The 18,654-nt window shown below is 39.4% G+C and overlaps 1 protein-coding gene across 1 annotated transcript in view; it reads left to right on the forward strand.

Moving 5' to 3' along the window:
• Window positions 1-2,353: 2,353 nt before the first annotated feature.
• The window catches only part of otog (otogelin), a 120,765-nt gene continuing 104,464 nt past the window's right edge, over window positions 2,354-18,654 (forward strand). The window contains exons 1-15 of the mRNA XM_039601332.1: window positions 2,354-2,524; window positions 2,800-2,857; window positions 3,413-3,470; window positions 5,263-7,159; window positions 8,198-8,299; window positions 10,194-10,351; window positions 11,719-11,840; window positions 11,932-12,140; window positions 12,888-13,018; window positions 13,124-13,230; window positions 14,224-14,333; window positions 14,892-15,017; window positions 15,247-15,355; window positions 15,747-15,793; window positions 16,833-16,978. Coding sequence (XP_039457266.1) covers window positions 6,916-7,159; window positions 8,198-8,299; window positions 10,194-10,351; window positions 11,719-11,840; window positions 11,932-12,140; window positions 12,888-13,018; window positions 13,124-13,230; window positions 14,224-14,333; window positions 14,892-15,017; window positions 15,247-15,355; window positions 15,747-15,793; window positions 16,833-16,978 — 1,611 coding nt within the window. The 5' untranslated portion in view covers window positions 2,354-2,524; window positions 2,800-2,857; window positions 3,413-3,470; window positions 5,263-6,915. The remainder of the gene's footprint in view (window positions 2,525-2,799; window positions 2,858-3,412; window positions 3,471-5,262; window positions 7,160-8,197; window positions 8,300-10,193; window positions 10,352-11,718; window positions 11,841-11,931; window positions 12,141-12,887; window positions 13,019-13,123; window positions 13,231-14,223; window positions 14,334-14,891; window positions 15,018-15,246; window positions 15,356-15,746; window positions 15,794-16,832; window positions 16,979-18,654) is intronic.

Below are 18,654 nucleotides of genomic sequence, written 5' to 3' on the forward strand. Positions count from 1 at the left end.
ACCGGACATAGTGGTGGTAGACAAACAGAAGAAGACGGCCGTAGTGATCGATGTAGCGGTTCCGAATGACAGCATTATCAGGAAGAAGGAACACGAGAAACTGGGGAAATACCAAGGGCTCAGAGAAGAGCTCGAGAGGATGTGGAGGGTGAAGGTAACGGTGGTCCCCGTGGTAATCGGAGCACTAGGTGCGGTGACTCCCAAGCGAGGCGAGTGGCTCCAGCAGATCCCGGGAACAACATCAGAGATCTCTGTCCAGAAGAGCGCAGTCCTGGGAACAGCTAAGATACTGCGCAGGACCCTCAAGCTCCCAGGCCTCTGGTAGAGGACCCGAGCTTGAAGGATAAACCGCCTGCAGGGGCATGCTGGGTGTTTATATAACATATAAAACAAACCACATTTACATATACACACATACTTGCATATCCAAGTACACATACATACATGTGCACAAACAAAACAAATAATCTCCAAATGACATAAATCATAAACTCAAACATAAAGTTTGAAATGGAGTAGGAAGAAGTACGAACATGTTAATCCCTACCTCACTCTCAACACCAGTGATTCACCATATTCATTGTTACTCCCACTAGTGCTGTGAGATACTGCAGATTTTGGTATATTGGCAATATTGTATTGACTAGAATACAATAGAATAGAATAGCCCTTTACTGCATTGTACATGTACAATTAAATTATGGAAATTATGGAATTGCAGCCGATATCAATACCGATACTTTTACCCTATGAAGGTGGTGTCTGACGGTCCTCCCCGGACGCCCTGCTTGTGTATATATGTGTGTGTGTGTCTCCCTCTCCTTCCCTCCCCCCTCTCCCTACTCTCCGGGTCTCGCTATGCCTAGGAGCTGCGCCTCCGGGAGAGTAAGAATGGCCGACCCCTGACCCGGAAGTGTCTCCGCTCGGCTGCCAACACACCTGTGTGTAATATTTCACCCAGCTGTCGCTAATCATTCCTCGCGAAGTGGAGGTATTTAATGGTGTGTCCAGACGGCAGTCGACGCTGGATTGTTAGCGAAGCTCGGTAGATAAGTGTGCTCGCGATCTTGTGACTTAGCATAGCCAGGCTAGCCTTCTCATCAGCTGTTGTGTTACTGCTCGTCTCTCAGGTGGAGAAGTACGGAGCGGAGGAGTGGAGAAAAGGGCTCGTTGGTTTAATCACTCGGGAGGAGAAACACACACGGAGGAAGCACACACGGATTTTCACTGGAGAGACTCACCTGCACCACTTTCGGGAACTGGGAGAAAGACACTTTTGGACAATTGCACTTCTTTGTTTGGACTGTATTTGAGCACTGTAAATAAACGCACTGCCTGCTTTGCATCCAGAGCTCTGCGCTTGAGTCCATACTTTCCATTAGCCACGACAGGTGGCTAATGTGTGCAGCTGTGTGTCATGGTTTATTAGATAAATCATCAACAATTTGCAGAACACATTTTAATAACCACTAAATCATTGTGGCTTTTACTTTGATTTTTACATAAAAATTAGTTAACACAATACAACACACATTCCAGCTGTTTGAAATGCAAATGTGTTTGTTTCTGAAGCAGTTTGGGTCAACGTCCATGGTTTAAATGTGCTATAGGTTAACACAGAGGAGATGTATGTATGTGTATATATATATGTGTGTGTGTGTATGTATATGTATGTATATATATATATATATACATAAACAGATGTGACAGTCAACATAAAAAGGTTTAAACATTTTTCATAGCGCATATCTGAGGTAGATTTTGTTTCAAACAAACAAAAACAAAAACACCAAACAGAAACATAAATACTAAATTGCGACACAAAAAAGGAACTTGGAGGATAAAAACAAAATATCAGTCTTGTTAGTATCAATAAAATACCAATACCAGCATTGGTTTAGATGTTATCGATATTTGTATCAGTCCGCCCACCTCTATCTCTAATTCCTCCTCCCTCCTTGAATCAGCGGATATGTGTAATCCATTTAGTGTTGGTATTTTTTTTTTTAATTTTTTTGTCGAAATAACCATACGGATTTTCCCTCCCTGGCGCCTGCTGCCATGTGAACCACAAGGGGGCGTTGTTTTCGTGGTTGCCATCCTCTCCTTCTCAGTTTTAAACAGAGCTCAGCATGTTTTACAAAAAAAAAAAAAAAAACAAGCATTCGTGTAGTTTATAGTTTTGCTAGTTAGGTTGGTGGCTGCTGAGTGGTTTTACTTACAGACAGCAGTTTCGCGTCATCAAAGCCCTCTGGCTGAGCCCCTGCCATCCCGCGCGCGCCCACCTGTGCATAATTTATGTTAATGAGCAGGTGCAGCGGTTTTTGAGGCGCGCCAAGGGCCGCTGGGGATGAGCTGGATGGAGCAGCACAGGGAGAGTCGGGAGTCCAGCAGGAGGGTTTTCACCAGGTGATGCTGTCCAAACCCGACTGAGTGCGGATCCGCGAAACACGAATGGATCCCTATTTAAGACGGAGAAGGCTTTTTCATTTATTATCTTGGTGTTTTATCCTCATTTATCAAGGTGAGTCACATGCGCCTGGAAGCACGCACGCGATCCCCGATGCCGCGGGAAGGGGAAGTGTGATTTCTGAGTGAAAGAGACAGACGCAAAGTCCTAACACGGTCACAGCCTGTTAGTATAGGAAAAGTTTAGATACCACAGGTGCTTTATGCGGCAGCTCAGTGTACATCCTGTAGTTTAAACGTTTATTTATTTACTTAGTTTTTTAGTTAGTTATTAAAGTTGGTCTCTTTAAAAAAAAAAAAGATGACAGCCTATTGTCTTTCTAATTTCAGCGCACCTTTCCTGGGGTTTGGAAAGAGTGAACATTTCTAACTGGGATGAATTTAATAAGTGAGTCATTTTTAAAAATTGTTTCCTTGCATTTAGTTAGTAATTTACATAATGTTTATTTGTCAAATATTCATAATTTACATATTATATATAAAGGATTTATTTTGGTGATGATATTTGCATTAAAGCCCACATATAGTTTTATGTATTAACTATAAGTTGTTATGTTAAAAATTGTGGGTTTTTTAAAATTACTTAAATGACTGGTTAGTGAATCAGAAAGTGGACAAAGCATTAACCTACAGCATTTTTCTGTCTCTTCTCATTTGTGAGTATTATACAGTAAATGTAGTATAGTATATGCTGGCTTTGAGGCATTAGGCCATACATAAAAAAAAAAAAACTATGATTTTTAAAAAAACAACATCTGCTTTAGCTCATCGAAACTTGTCCATTTCATGATGCTTTAATCGATTAATTGAAAAACATAACAGTCTGGTCAATCACCAGGTTGTTTGGTGGTCTGCGTGATTCCTGGTTGGTGGTGGGTTTGTGGTGTCAGTGGGGGTGAAACCTGCAGTGGGAACAAACCTCTTCTTGTTCTCTCTGTCCCAGCAGCGGGAGCAGTGGGATAAAGCATCAGAAATGGGACACCGCTTCCCAGGGAGGGCAGGTAGGCAGCTGCATTGATCGTTGATGCTGATGGAGCTGCTTCGGGTGGCAAACACACAGCCAGATGGACAAAAAAATCAGCATCGCTCACATCACCATCATCATCATCATATGGGAGTACTTCTTCCCATAATTTATACACAGTGTTCATGTTCTTCTCTTTTAATTTTGCTAAAAGACTCAATTGTTTGCTTAAGTATAAGTTAGTTGAATATATGTGAAATGCAACATATTTCTAGTTTTATTGTAGAATCTTAATATATGACTTTTTAATTTTTAATTATAAAGATTCACTTGTTTTTAATCCAAGAATGTTGTTTTTCCCAAAATTTGATGTCTGTATTGATGGACGGTTTAAAAATGCATTTCAGGCTGCACAAACACACAGAAATGTCCCAATCTGTTAAGTTCAGGCTGTCACTCAGTGTGGAGATATATATGAAAATATATAAACAGTGTGCATTATTCCCTGCTTCCTCGACATGTGAAGGAGTCACAGCAGGAATATAAAGTAGCTGCTCTGTTGTCTTGCTCTTCCTCTGTCAGAGCCGCTATCTGCCTGAATGTGGTCGCTCTTTTGTTCTTCCTTTGGTTCATGAGAATCCGGTCCAAACTATAGGAGCCCATAAAGGAGCAAAGCAATTAGTAGCACAGGTTGCAGGTCACAGGTATGGAGAGCTGATCTATCTCATGCCAGAGTTATGATCCCACAGGGGCTTTAACTGCTCTAATTTTAGTTTAATCAGTGCATTGTGATATGCAGATTGACATAGTGCTTTTACATACGTGAAGTACTCCCTCTTTGTTTTTCTGATACTGATCACTGATTAATAATTCATAGTCAGGTACCCCTTATACCCCTCTTACACATCACCCTTGCCATCTGCTTTGTTCCTGCTCTTTGAGATGAAAGGCTGGGTTTCAGAGCTCAGGTATCCAGTCACGTAAAAGTGTGGAAGCAAGGGTGGACTGATAATTTCGGAATGCCACTGTAATGAGAATGCTTTAAAACCAAACCTGCTGTTAAGGTGTATTTTTTTGTAAAATATACAGTTATCTTAATATGGAAATCACCATGCCAAAATATTCCAGATATTAAGTGTTTTTCCCTAATGTTTTACTCTTTTGGGAACACTTTACCAACCTTCTAATTTCCACAGGTCAATATAGTGAAATGAAACAGGTTGATAGGGACAAATTCACTGTTAGACAACAGAGGTCATCCAAAAGAGGAAACAGACACAACCAAAAGGGAGTCGATTGGGTTGTTGAGCTGGAAGGGAAAACTGTGTTGGAAGTCACAGAGCAGTCGTTAATGAAGGCTGGATGACAGGTCTTTTCTTTAAAGCCTCTTCCTTTCCCAGCACCACCTCAATTCCACCCTTGCCACTCATGATTCTAATTTGGCAACATCCAGCCTAATTCCGGGAGGAATTTTTGCTTCAACAAAACACTAAGTTGTAAAAGTTTTAGGTATCTTACATTTTAATCAAATCTTTATTAATCCGTCACCTGAGAGCTGTACTCGTTTTCCAAATTAGCTTGATATTAAACTTGCAGAATTAATTCAGCAAAGCATTACAAGGACTTTATTTTAGTTTGCTGAAATTGCTCTCTTTATTTCTTTGCCAGACATTACTGAGTTCCAATATGAAAATGATCAGAGGTAACATATTTAGTTGTAAGAGGATTTGAAAGATTGCTACTTCGGATCAGGTTCAAGCTGTATGACTTTGTTATTGCACAGTAACTGTTACATGAAATACTTGCTGATACAATTTTTCTCCTTTAAGCACCTCCAGATGACAATCGCTACATTAGAAACCAACATATCTGCCTCCAGTAAACCACTGGTCAACATGGCTGCTGTGTCAAACCTTACATCATCTGCAGAAAGGATACCAAACATCTCATGGACCATGGGCTCTGGCCAATCGTCTGGAGTCACGGCACCATCTAGTAAAACACCACCAAGAACAATGTCCTCCAGCCAATCACCAGGGAACACAGCACCAATCAGTCAATCACCAGCTGAGACAGCACCGTCCAAACACTCACAAACCAGCCCTCTAACAGTCAGCCAATTCCCAACGGCATCAACATCACCTTCTCAATCACTCCAAAGCAGAACAGAAAACAGCTCAGTATCATCTGGTCAATCACCAGCTGAGAAAACACTATCTAACCAATCAAGAACAAGTACAGTACCCACCAGTCAGTTATCAAACTCAGCATCAGCTGTCCTATCACAGGGCAGCACAGCACAAACAAACAATTCTGCAATCAATACAGATTCATCCAATCAGTCACCAACAATGTCAGTGCCATCTAAAAATTCACAAACCAGCTCAGCACCAGGCAGCCAATCACCAACCAGCTCAGCATCGACTAGTCTATTACAAAGCACAACAGAACAAAATAGACATTCACCAAGCAGCATGGCACAAAACGGCCAATCGCCTGGTAGCACAGCACCATCCAGTTACCAATTGGGTTCTCAGTCACCAACTGGGAAAACATTATCTGACCAATCACAAAATCACAAAAGTCTAGTACCAGCCAGTCAATCATCAAACGCATCACCAACAGCTATGCCATCACAGGCCAGCCTGGCACAAACAAGTCAATCACCAATCAGCACAGCATCAACTAGCCTGTTACAAGGCAGCACGGAACAAAACAGCCACTCATCAAGCAGCACAGCTGCATCCAGTCAGTCTCTAACCAGGAAAACACCTTCTTATCAGTCACATGCCAGCCCAATACTAGCCACTCAAACACCAAGCGTGCCAGCATCAACGAGCCCATCACAAGGTAGAACAGAACAAACTAAACAATTATCAGGCAGCACAGCAACAGCCAGTCTATCTCCAGCTGAGAAAGCACTATTTAACCAATCACAAAACAGACTGGAACCAGCTAATCGATCACCATCCCAATCAGCATCAGCTAGCTCATCTCAAGGCAGTATAGCTCAAACCAGCCAACCACTAACAACCACACCAATATATAAAAAATCTTCATCCTCTGCGATAAAATCCAACAAATTGCCAGGAAGCACAACATTATACAGCCAGTCAACAACTGTAACAAAAGAACTCAAGTCACAAAATGAACCATCAATGACTACAGTGATAGCACCTAGTCAGTCATCAGGCAGGTCAACACCAACCAGCCAATCAACAAGCAGGACATCATTAGCTAAAAAATCATCAAAAAAGGCACTGGCTAACCAGTTAATCTGGCTAACCAGCACAACAAGTTCTAGCCAATCACCAAGCAGCACCACACCAGTCAAGAATTCATCTTTTATTAATGCACCCACTAGGATCATATCTGATCAATTAAAAGGCATGGGTACAAAATCTAGCAAAACAACACAAAGCCAATTGAAAGCTGTCTCAGAATTGTTAAATCAATCGCTAAACACTCCAGATAATCAGACCATGCTCACCTTAAATACTTCACAATACTTATCATACAGCTTACCGCCTAATAATCAGTCAGGGTCAAATTCAGCGCCATATGAACAATTTCTGACCAGCTCAGTAACATCAAATCAATCTGGTTCAGTGTTACTTGGAAAAACCAACAATGGAGCCATTTCAACAGAGCAGCATCCAGTTAATACTTCACTGCTGACCAGGCAGGTGAAGGAAGCCCTGAGGTCATCGTTTCGTAGGATTCCAGGTAGGTTCACAAAGTTCTTATTAATGATTGAAGGATGAATGTACAAATGTTTGAGAGTGAACTTCAGCATAACAATTTCTCTTTATACCATTTTCCTCAAATGTGGTTCTAAAAACATTTCAGAAGTCTATTAAAAAAGAGAAACCTGGTCAAATTCAGTGCACATGCCATGTTCTTGGTCATATTTGTGGTAAAGAAATAGTGAAAACAACCCCAAAAGATTCTACACTTTCCTTCATCATTTATATATATATGTATATATGGCTGTATATATACATATATATATGTGTGTGTGTGTATATATATATATATATATATATATATATATATATATATATATATATATATGCATCGGAGAGGAACTTGGGGTTTAGTATCTTGCCCAGTGATATTTGCCATGCAGGCTGGAGCAGCCAGGGATTGAGCCACAAATCTTCCATTCAGTAGATGACCTCCTCTACCTCCACAGCTACAGCTTGTAATCGAAACCTAGTAATGTTTTGTAAATTTGGAGCAACAAATGAGCCAAATGAGTACTTGTGCCTCACAGAATGAACATGAGGAAAGCAGCTTGACTAATTGGACCCCCTCCCATGGCTTATTCCTTTATGGCTTTTACCTATGTTAATGTGGGACATGGCCCACTAGGCAGACAGCATGGAATGCCATTAAGCAGATGGTTTTACTGGAGGATGAAAAACTATCATTTGGGGGTTGGTGGTTTCTTCAGTGACTGGAACATTTGTTTGAGCCACAGAACTCAATGTGAATGCAGAGAGGCAGATGGTGACTTCCTTAAATATGTACCTTGCAAAAAACAAACACTTAAACTCAATTTTAGTGGTTATTAGGATGAGTTTATGAACAAAGTTAACCAGTGGTACACATAGCTATTATGAGAAAGAAAAACAATATTTCTATATTTCTGTTCCTGATTAAATTAGAAATAATGAAAATTATTCACGGAGTCGTTCTTTCAGGTTTCCAGTCTGATGAGAAACAGTGTAATTGTTCGCTTGTCCTTTTGTTTTCTCTCAGGGGAGCCCTGTGCATTTCCTTGCCTGAACGGAGGACAATGTGTTCAGTCAGAGTCATGTGACTGCAGCTTGTATCAGGCTACTGGACACAGATGTCAGACAGGTAAACCCTGACAACACTCCTCGTTCGCTCCTTTTTTAAAATTGGTAAGTGGACTGGCTCTTATATAGTGGATTTCTACTCTACTTCAATTCAATTCAGTTTTATTTCTATAAAGCCAAATCACAACAACAGTCACCTCAAAGTGCTTCATATTGTAAAGTAAAGCCCTTCAAAACATACAGAAAAACTCAAACAATCAGGCAAACCCCTATGAACAAGCACTTAGGTGACAGTAGTAAGAAAAAACTCTGTTTTAATAGGAAGAAACGTCCGGCAGAACCAGGCTCAGGGAGGGGCGGCTATCTGCCTCGATCGGTTGGGGGTGAGGGAAGGGAGACCAGACAAAACAGATGTTGTGAAAGAGATCCAGAGATGATTATACTTTGGCACCCAAAGCACTTTACAGCCTACCACATTCACCCATTCACATCCATTCATACAAGTACTTTTTTTCTATGCTTTAAGTGCTTTCTATCTAACATTCACACACATGCAATGATCAACCAGCTTGTTAGTTCAATACAGTATCATAATAGTGCGCATACTTCACTATAGGCCTATTATTACAGCATTAGAGGTCATTTAATGAAATTTATAGAGCAGTTCAGGGAAGATGTTTGAGATGCTCTGAGCTATCCTATACCAGAAATTTAAGTTATTGATCTGTTTCTTTTAAGTTCAGCATATACAAAAACCCCCAAAACAAATCAAGTCATTTTGTCTTCTAAACAAATACTCATATGTACTCTGTTAGTTTCTGTTTACATCTTTTTTAAAAATAATTTATAGTACATATTCACTCAGTTCAGAGAGAGTTTTGAGTCAGAAACTCTGTGTATTTTGGATTGCTGTGCAGTGTCTTCTTAAAGTTTAAAGTTTGCGGAAACTGGGCAAATGGAGGATAAAAGGAGTGGTAGACAAGAATATTGTCTACAATAGACGAACAGTAACTGAATGTAATGTCCCTAAGAAAGGAAAAATTCAGCAGAGACCTGACATAGGACCTCTCAGGCCTCCCTCAGGTCTCTGTTGTCCAGATGTCCACCTACTGTTTAAGCCTCATCAGAAATGTTCTCAGTGGTAGGTTGGCTGTCAGAAGCCGATCTTAAGGAAGGAAAAATGTATCAAAGGATGAGGTATGCCAAATCACACACGAACTGGAGTGAAAAATTGTGGTAACATGTCTGATGGAGTGATGAGTCCAGATTTGACATTTTGGTTCAGCTCATTATCAATATGCATGTAGGAGATCAGGTGAGAGGTGCAAACGTCGAGTGTCTACAGGAATCTGTAAAGTATAATGGAAGCTCTGTAATGGTTTGGGGTTTGGGAATCTTGTCAAAATTAATGGAATTATGAATGCAGAAAATTACTGTCAGATTTTGCTCCGCCATCCAATACTATCAGGAAGCTATTGATTCTGATTCACTGATTGTGAACAGCCAATTTTTTTCTGCATGCCATAAAAGACATTGGAGTGAAAGCCTGGATAAAAAAACCCCAAAAACATACAGTGTAACAGTGTCAGTCATGGATTGGCCTCCCAAATGTCTGCACCTCAATAGTATTGAGGCAGTGTGGTGTTATCTTGACAGAGAACATAGCAAAATGCCAGTTTTTGCCTTATATATTTTATGTCCATGTATGTTTATGCATCTTTCACTACATTGCTTCACCTATCTCCCATTTTCCTAGCAAAGTATAAAAAAGAAAAGGGGTGACTCAAGACTTTTGCATAGTACTGTACATTTATCGAGTGGACAAAAATACAACACTAATAAAAACTAAAAGGTGCTAAATTAAAAAGCTTTGTTAGGGTGTTTTGTAGCATTTCTGTCGCTTAATGGCTAACTAAGCGAAATGAAAAGAAAAATTTTCATGTTTATTTTCCTAGTTCCAAATTCTGGCTTTGAGAGGGAGATGACGTGTAGGACGTGGGGTCAGTACAACTTTGAGACCTTTGACGGCCTCTACTACTACCTCCCAGGCCGGTGCACCTATACTTTATTGAGGGACTGTGAGGAAACCACCCAGGCCAGCATCGTTGTCCAGGTGAGTCGTCCACATGAACCTGGGCTGGGGTGAAATAAAACATCCAGATGAGCAGCTGCCCAGTAGTTTTCGGTTCAACACCTGCCTCCATTTTGGGGAAAGTTTGGACTCTGTGGCCTCCTGCCCCAAAACACTTTTTTTTTTTTTTCAGACTCAGCCTGAGGAAAAGATTTACTCTGAAGATTAGTGAAAGCTATCTGGTTATTAGAGTCAATTACCATTAAATACTGCAATTACCCACTATGCCTTGAAAGTATCTGCAACAGACTGGGACTTTGTTCCCCTGAACAGGCAACAGATACCTTATCTGTGTAGGGGAAAACCAACTAAACAGGGGACATCAGAAGATCCAAATGTAGCTCGGATTAATTAAATAATGAAGTTCAGTAATGATAACATATGAAAACACAGTGCAGCAATCCTAACAAAGCATGTTAGCAGGAGAGGAGATGACATTTTCCTTTGTAGCAGATAAAATGACACGCTCAAAAATGTTACGAAGTGTCAGTCTGAGGTGTGTGTGTGTCTGTTACTTTTAGGATCACGTTTCAGCTTTTTAAATACTTTTGCTTTTTAGAACTATTTAGTCCATTGGTTCTAAATGAATGTAAATAAAATGCGATTTCTATGTAATTTTTTAAAATAGCTGGACTCAGTTTAAAAAAAAAGTGCAAACAATACATTTGTTAGGGACTATTTTCAGCATTGGATTTGCACACTTTGGTCCAAAAATTTTCCCTGTAAGTTCTATGTCGACCTCCAACTTTGCTGTCTTAGAATTCCCCCATAGTTTTCATTCAGGATTCTTCAGCTCTGCAGTTTCAGGATAACTGCTTAAGGAATCATGAATTATATCATGGATACAGACAGACAGTATTTATAAGCAGTTCTTTCATTGTTTTTAATGGTCGCCTTGAGGCGACTTTTGTTGTGATTTGGCGCTATATAAATAAAATTGAATTGAATTGAATTGAATTGTAACAAACAAACCTGAATTTTGTCATGCTCATCATTTATTAAAAAAATACTACATCAAGTGCTAGCAATGAAGGCTGATTTGTTGGATTTGTAGCTTAAATTCATGTTATATAATGTTGGTGTAAATCTGACTTGAGGGGAGTCTTACTACTGTTTTATAACAAGCTAAGAATATATAACTTGGCTTGATTTTCATTCCCTGCACAGTTTCTAAAAAGGAACTAGACTGTTTTTTAAAAAAAAATTAAATGTGCATTATAAGAATTCTGTGACAGGCCAAGAATAACATGAAAATTGTGACATTTTCAATGACACAATTTTTATTTCTGTGCTGATCCGTAATGAACCCACACCTGTTTTAAATTAAAGTTCCACCTCTCTGTTTGTAGGTCCACAACGACCCGGCCTGTACTTTAGACCCCTACACTTGCCAAAGATCTGTCAGCCTCTTCCTGCCATGGGAGGGGGAAGTCAGACTACATGCCACCAATGTGACCTTCAAAGGCCAAAGGTCAGCTGCTTTCTCTCTGTATGTTTTATTTTACATCTCTTCAGGTAAGGTGGTGTTTATATGATATTGGAATCGCCCTGTTTGTGTTTAGTTTGCAGCTGCCTCGTCACATCCACGACCTGCAGCTGGAGCAGATCTCACAGTATGTGCTGGTAACGCAGCAGCACGGCTTCACGCTGGCATGGGAGGGACGAAGCGGCTCTGTCTACATCAAGCTCAGTCCAGAGTTTGTGGGCAGAACTTGTGGCTTATGTGGTAACTTTAATGCCGATGTCCACGATGACCTGAAGACGAGCTATGGTGAGATCATTTTGAGTCTCATTGCTCATGTAGCATCTGCTTATGTCTCTTTCAGTTGTGTAAATCTATAAAGAGCAGCAGCTATAACTGATCTTAGGGTTTCTCACACCAGTTGAATTCCACTTTAACCCTTGAGGATACTAATTTTTCTCTTTAGGCGAGGAGGCAAAGTCTCCCTTTACAATGCAGGCAACAGCAAATAGAGATAGATTTTTTAAAATCTCATTGTTTTTTATCTGCTTTTGTTCTTCATAACACATAAAATACGAGTTGAGTACGTTTATTAGAATTATAAGAGATGAAGTCTGTATTCCTTTTTATTACAGTATTAAGATGACACGATTTTCAGTTAACTTCGCAAAAAATAGAAAAGGAGCTAGTTCTTTTTTTAATACTTTGAGTACATTTCAGAATCTGTACTTTTCAATTTTTGCTTGAGTAAAGAAGTTATATCCATACAACAGATTATTGAAAGATTAAGTATCTGTACTTCTATTTAAGTGATGAATCTATGTACTTTTGCCATCTCTGCTGAGCCATGACTGGTAAGCAGTGGTTATAAGTTTAACATTCAGCTAAAAAGTGAAAGGTCAAGGTTAAAACTGATAGTGATCCTTGAACCATGAAGTAGAAAAGACACGCCTCACTGATTTTCTTTTAAAACACTCAACTGAACTCCAGATGTGAAGAAGTGTAAAGGAGGCAAAACTACTGAATCATCAAACAGACATTATATCTGTTTCTTAGGCGTGCTGACTCATGAAATTGAAATGTTTGGGAATAGCTGGGTAGAGACACATCCACATGAGGAAAGATGTCCCATGGTGCCTTCTGGCTTCCCTTCACCTTGTGCTACAGTCGAATCTCATGTTTTGCTGGTAAGGTGTCAAATTAAACAGCAAATCTGATACGAGTGAAATGTAACTGAGAAAAATACTTACTAGATGAGTAAAAAAGTGTTTTTGTGTGTTTTGTGGTGACAGAAGGTGGAGGAGGTGTGTGCAGTGTTGCTGGATCCACCGTTTCAAAGCTGCCATGACTTTGTCAGTCCGCTGTCCTACATGACCAGCTGCTCCAATGACCTCTGCATGTAAGAGCAACCGATTTAAGACCTGGTTGTTGGAAGGGTTTCATTTTGAGGAAAAATTTGAGTGTTGTCAAAATCATATGGTATGGACCATTAGTATCCATAGTTTATCCTTGCGAAATGTGTGGAATGTTTCTTCTACTTTAAAGTTAGAAGAAGCATTTATTTAGTTACTGCTGATATTGTTCATGACAGCAGAGTGAATGATTCTGATACTAATTCTGAAGCTAATCAAAACACCCTAAAATTTTGTTGCCTAATGAACTATTTAATTTTCTGATCATTTAGCTTTTAATTTATATTTGGACCAGTGCGTGGTACTACCTTACTGGCTTAGTTAGCATGGCGTTCATTTTTTCAGCCCTGAAATTGCCATCCGGCCTGAAGAAGCTCAGTCTGAATCAGTTTTATTAATGGAATCTTTCACATACACATACGTAACATTATGTAAAAATTAGTAACACCCTGCACAGGTGGTTGGAGATCTCTTTTTTTGAACATATCCTTATGTACCCACATTTTAGTTTTTGCATTTTAATCCATGTCCTCAGATTGTGAGCACTTTGGTTACTTACTCGTTCAAAATGATCCCACTCTAAAAGACACTCAGTTGTGTCTTTCATGGCTCACATCCATGATCCTGAACGTATCCCCCACTGAGAGTAACATTAGCCATGGCAATCTGTTCCTACAACTAAAGAATAAACTGTTTACTGTGTTCAGATTAGAATTTACTTTATGACATGATTCACTTTGTCTGAAGTCATCACTGTCATGACTGACGCAGCCACACTACAAAACAATTTCCCAACTATAAATATAAAACTATATAGCTTTATTTATTAATTTTGTATGCTAGTTGGAAACTGGTTAGAGTAGCTGGTGAGTAGTTATTTATTTGAGCTGAGCAGTCTCATTTCAGCGTAACTGGCTCTGTAGCTAGATTTCTCCTGGCTTTTCTCAAAGAGTTCCTTTCTGTTTTTTACCCTGTTGAAGGTCGGATCCCAATGGTGATGTGGTATGCCAGGTGTTCACCGAGTACGCCCGGGCATGCGCCCATGCTGAGCACCCACTGCATGAGTGGAGGCAGCACATTCCTCAGTGTGGTACGTTTTTCCAGGTGTTTTAAAATGTGTGCCAAGACAAGCAGAAGGGAAATTACACATTTAGTTTTACTTGCAGTTGAAATTGTTTTATTTTCTTATTCAGCTGATAAATTATATATTTACAAGGTTAAAAAAAATTAAAGTCAAGTCCAAAAACATGATTTATAAAGATTTATAAAAAAGGGATTTACCTTTGAACATAGTACATAAAACAACATATGAATGTGGAATAATTTACAGGTAATGGCACAGATGCTGGGTTAAAATAATTTATACTAGTAAAATAGTTATAAAGGGCTATCTAATGTAAAATAACTAAGAATATTTAAGTGTGGAAGTTAACTGGAGGGCAGGTTATTAATAGGCTAATGTAGCAGAACACCAGCTAGCTAGAAAAGGTGGCAATTGAGCAAATTTGTTAATGTTTTGCAGAAATGTCAGGTTCAAATTTCAGTTTATAACCTGTAATTCAGTGGCCTTGGCAGCAAGAGTAATTGGGGTTTACAGAAGAAAACTTAAAGCTTTGACGTATGTGTTGTGTTTTGTTTCTGTGACCAGTGAAGCAGTGTTCTCTAGGACTGCAGCACAGGGAATGTATCAGCTGCTGTCCAGAGTCCTGCAACCTGGAGCGAACGTGTATTGACAGTAAGCTTGCCTGCCTGGATGGATGCTACTGTCCCGATGGTGAGTGTCTGTTGACATTCTGCTTCTTATGTTCCTATTCAAAATAGTTCATTTTGTTATAGTTTGTCTTGTGTTATGACCTTAAGATAAATCTCATACGAATAAAAAATTCTGTTATTACCTTATACTTTACTTTTAACACATTATTTGGATTTTCTGTCTTATCAGTCTTGTGATTTTTTTCAGCCCCAGAAGATCTGAAGTCTGAATCTCTAATCTCTGTCCCCAGGTCTAATATATGAGGATGGAGGCTGTGTAATGCCTTCTGACTGTCCCTGTGAGTACCACGGTATGTTTTATCCATCTGGTCAGACGCTGCAGGAGGAATGCAACACCTGGTGAGCAGCGGTAACACTTCTGTTACCTTGTATGCCATCATAAACATCTGGATAAAGAGACTTAAACGTCTTTGGTTTGTCTGTTTAAATACTCTTCATCCCATAAAAAGCTAGGGAACAGTGAGTCTTGTTTTATTTTTACAGTTTTTAAATAACATCTCTGGCAACACTTCATAACGTGACAGGTTTGATTTTCCTTGTGTAATAAAAAATTTCGGTATTGTGTATTAAAGACAAGATATTATCCTACACTCCCCATACAGTCCTTTTAATCTTCTCAGATCTGACCACCTGGGTGCAGTGAGTCCGATTTCTTTCAGTGACCCTGCTGATTAGCTCAGCCTTTCATGTTCCCAGAGCCACCTGTGGACGTCTCTGCTTTCTGTTTCAGTACATGCGTGGGTGGAGTGTGGAACTGCACTGACTACAACTGCCCAGGTTTGTCCCTTTCCCCTGTGGGAAATGTTTATTGATATACTTGACTAGTAAACTTTTCAACAAGATTCAACAAGATTGAGTGAATTTGATTTCAGACTTACATACTTTCAGTCTATACAATGATGCCATGAAAGTGTTTGACGGGGACTGTGAGAGTTAGGTTGGAGAATCATTTCCAAACAGACTTGAGGCTGTCATACATGCCAAAGTGACTTAAACCAAGTACAAAAGTCTAAAGAAATAAATTTTAAATGGATAATTTTAGTAATTAGTGAGTGATTTTAGTCACTTCAGTGCATTTACAAAACACTTCTGGCTTTGATGGTTCATTGTTAAGTAATGTGTGCAGATTGAAGTAAAAACTATTTTTGAGAAGAGAGAATAGACAGTGTACTCAGGGAAGAGAAGGGTTTCTTTGTAAGGTACTATAAAACACCTGCCCCTGTTGGACAGTGAAAAGAAAGTTGGAATATATGCTTATTTTTGAAAAAGAAAGATGACTAACAAGGCAAAAGTTCTAATAGAAGGACAGATTTTGCCTTGTTAGAAATGGAAAAAAAGCATGGACTCATGGAATCAAAAGGAACAATAATTATTGACATTTTCAGAATGGTAGCAGAAGTTAATAAAGGTTTAACTTGTCAATTTTAAGAGACACAAATTAAAGAAATATGCAGAAGAATGCTGAGGGAGAATGGAAGAAAAAAATCTTTATACTTACGGAGGAAATAAAGTTTGTGGTTTGTGTGCATAGAAAAACTAAGTTTGCTTGTAAGAACCAAGTGCAAAGCAGTTATATTAGATATGGAGCAAAGCAAGGCTGGAGAAAACTCACAATAATAGCTCTGGACCAAAAACAGAGAAGGTGTGATATTTACAGAGAGAGAAAAACATAAACTGTTAATTGATTAACATGCAAAAAGGGCACAGAACTGTTTATTTATTGCTATAGTAGTGCTATGGAACGGGATACATTTGTATTAACTTTTGTTTGAAGTCCACACATGGACACACAGTAAATGTTCCACTCTCTCTGCAGGCGAGTGCTCGGTGACAGGCGACATGTATTTTCAGTCTTTCGATGGACGGATCTATACTTTTCCTGCAACATGCCAGTATGTCCTCGCCAAGAGTCGCAATTCAGCGAAGTTTACAGTCACCATCCAGAACACCGCCTGTGGAGCTGTGAGTTACACATCTTCTGCTTACTTGTTCTGACATGATTGTTACATCTTCCTACGTATTTGAGAGACTGCACAACTCCCCCACTTTACCTACTGCAATCAGAACTATTCACTTGCTCGGCTTACAAATACATGCAATTTGTCTTTCATGTAGATCATATCATAGTGTAAGTGCTTAATACTCCCATCAGTCCAGGTCATTTTTGTTTTAGAGCCTTGCTACAACTGCTCTGGCCGATACTGATCATGAAGAAAAATCTACAAAAGACCGAGTGCTTCGTCTCTTTCCCCCTCATCTGTAAGCCTTCAGTTTCCCAGCAGACTTTGAGCTGCTGAGCAGACAGGTGGTGGGAGATGGAGGAGAGATATGAGATGTCCCACTTATCAGAGCCAAGGCCCGAGACCTCTAACAGCCAACTAAACAGGATTACCTTATCTAGCCTGACTGACAGAGCTGCGGACAGCTTTGTAGTGAAATGGGCACTGGAAGGGCAGGGGGCTTGGACAGAGAGAAGGTTATGCAAAAACAGGAGGTGAATGATGGGAAGAGTAGGAGGGATGATAAAACCTTTTGGCTACAGGGCTTTGCCATTCATGAAAGAGATGATTCATAGCAGCAGGTTGTTTATTGTCAGCCTCACTCAGACTTCCTTACTTTAGAAATAAAAGTGAGCCAGAGTAACTTGGGTGATTTTGTGAATTAGTGATGGCCTTGAGCATTTATACTTTATAGCCCCATTAAGTTTTATAGTCAAACTGTACAATCTGCTGATACATTATAATAAATATAATAAAGGAGTGGAATATCTGTCAGTGGGTATTGTTAGATATCAACTGCTATAACCAGTGTCACCAGTTATGCCTGGTATTTATGTGATTGTTTTGCATAATTGTCCATTGAAACTTCCTAAAACACTTGAATTGTCCTGTCACATAAAACTAAAATGACTTCATTATAGCTATAAGAAACAGTTTGATATTAAAAATGGACTGCATAGTCACCTGTATGTCTGAAAGATGGATTGATTGAAATTCTTTAAGCTAACTTGGCTTCATGTGTGTGTTTTTGCTGGTCTGATTCACTGCTACTGTTCTCACAGTGTTGTGTAGGAGAATATTTTGAACTGTTGACGAATAAAGGAGGGCAAAAGTTGCAGCGGGGCTGAAAGAAACCACCAGTTGACCTTCATCAACTTAGAAGGTCATTATATTATGTCAGTGCTGTATTTACAGCCTTGTTTCCATTATTGTAGGTTTATTGGCACCAGTGTTGAGTGATGGAACAAGGCAGAACAGGGAACATAGTCTCCAGTATCAAACTCACATACCAAACCATTTGCTCCAGCCTCCTTAAAGCCCTGTCAGTGAGTTGCAGAACATATTCCATGTGTCTGTGGTTATTTATTTCCATATATACCATATATACTGTTCTCTACTACTATCACCTGATTCTATTATTAGCCACTTTTTATTATCTGATAAGCCTTTAAACTCTGGATCTATTACTAAAGTTGAGCCTTAATATTTTTGTCATATAAGTATGCAGTAGCCTGCTACATATGTAACCTTTCATAGAAAATATAAGGAAATATGCATACTGGTAAATGGTAAATAATAAGAACAAAAGCAGGTCTCTTGCATTTCCATTTTCCTTTCTGTATGCAACCAAAGCAAATA

The sequence above is a fragment of the Oreochromis aureus genome, linkage group 1 (assembly GCF_013358895.1).
Source record: "Oreochromis aureus strain Israel breed Guangdong linkage group 1, ZZ_aureus, whole genome shotgun sequence".
Taxonomy (NCBI): Eukaryota; Metazoa; Chordata; class Actinopteri; order Cichliformes; family Cichlidae; genus Oreochromis; species Oreochromis aureus.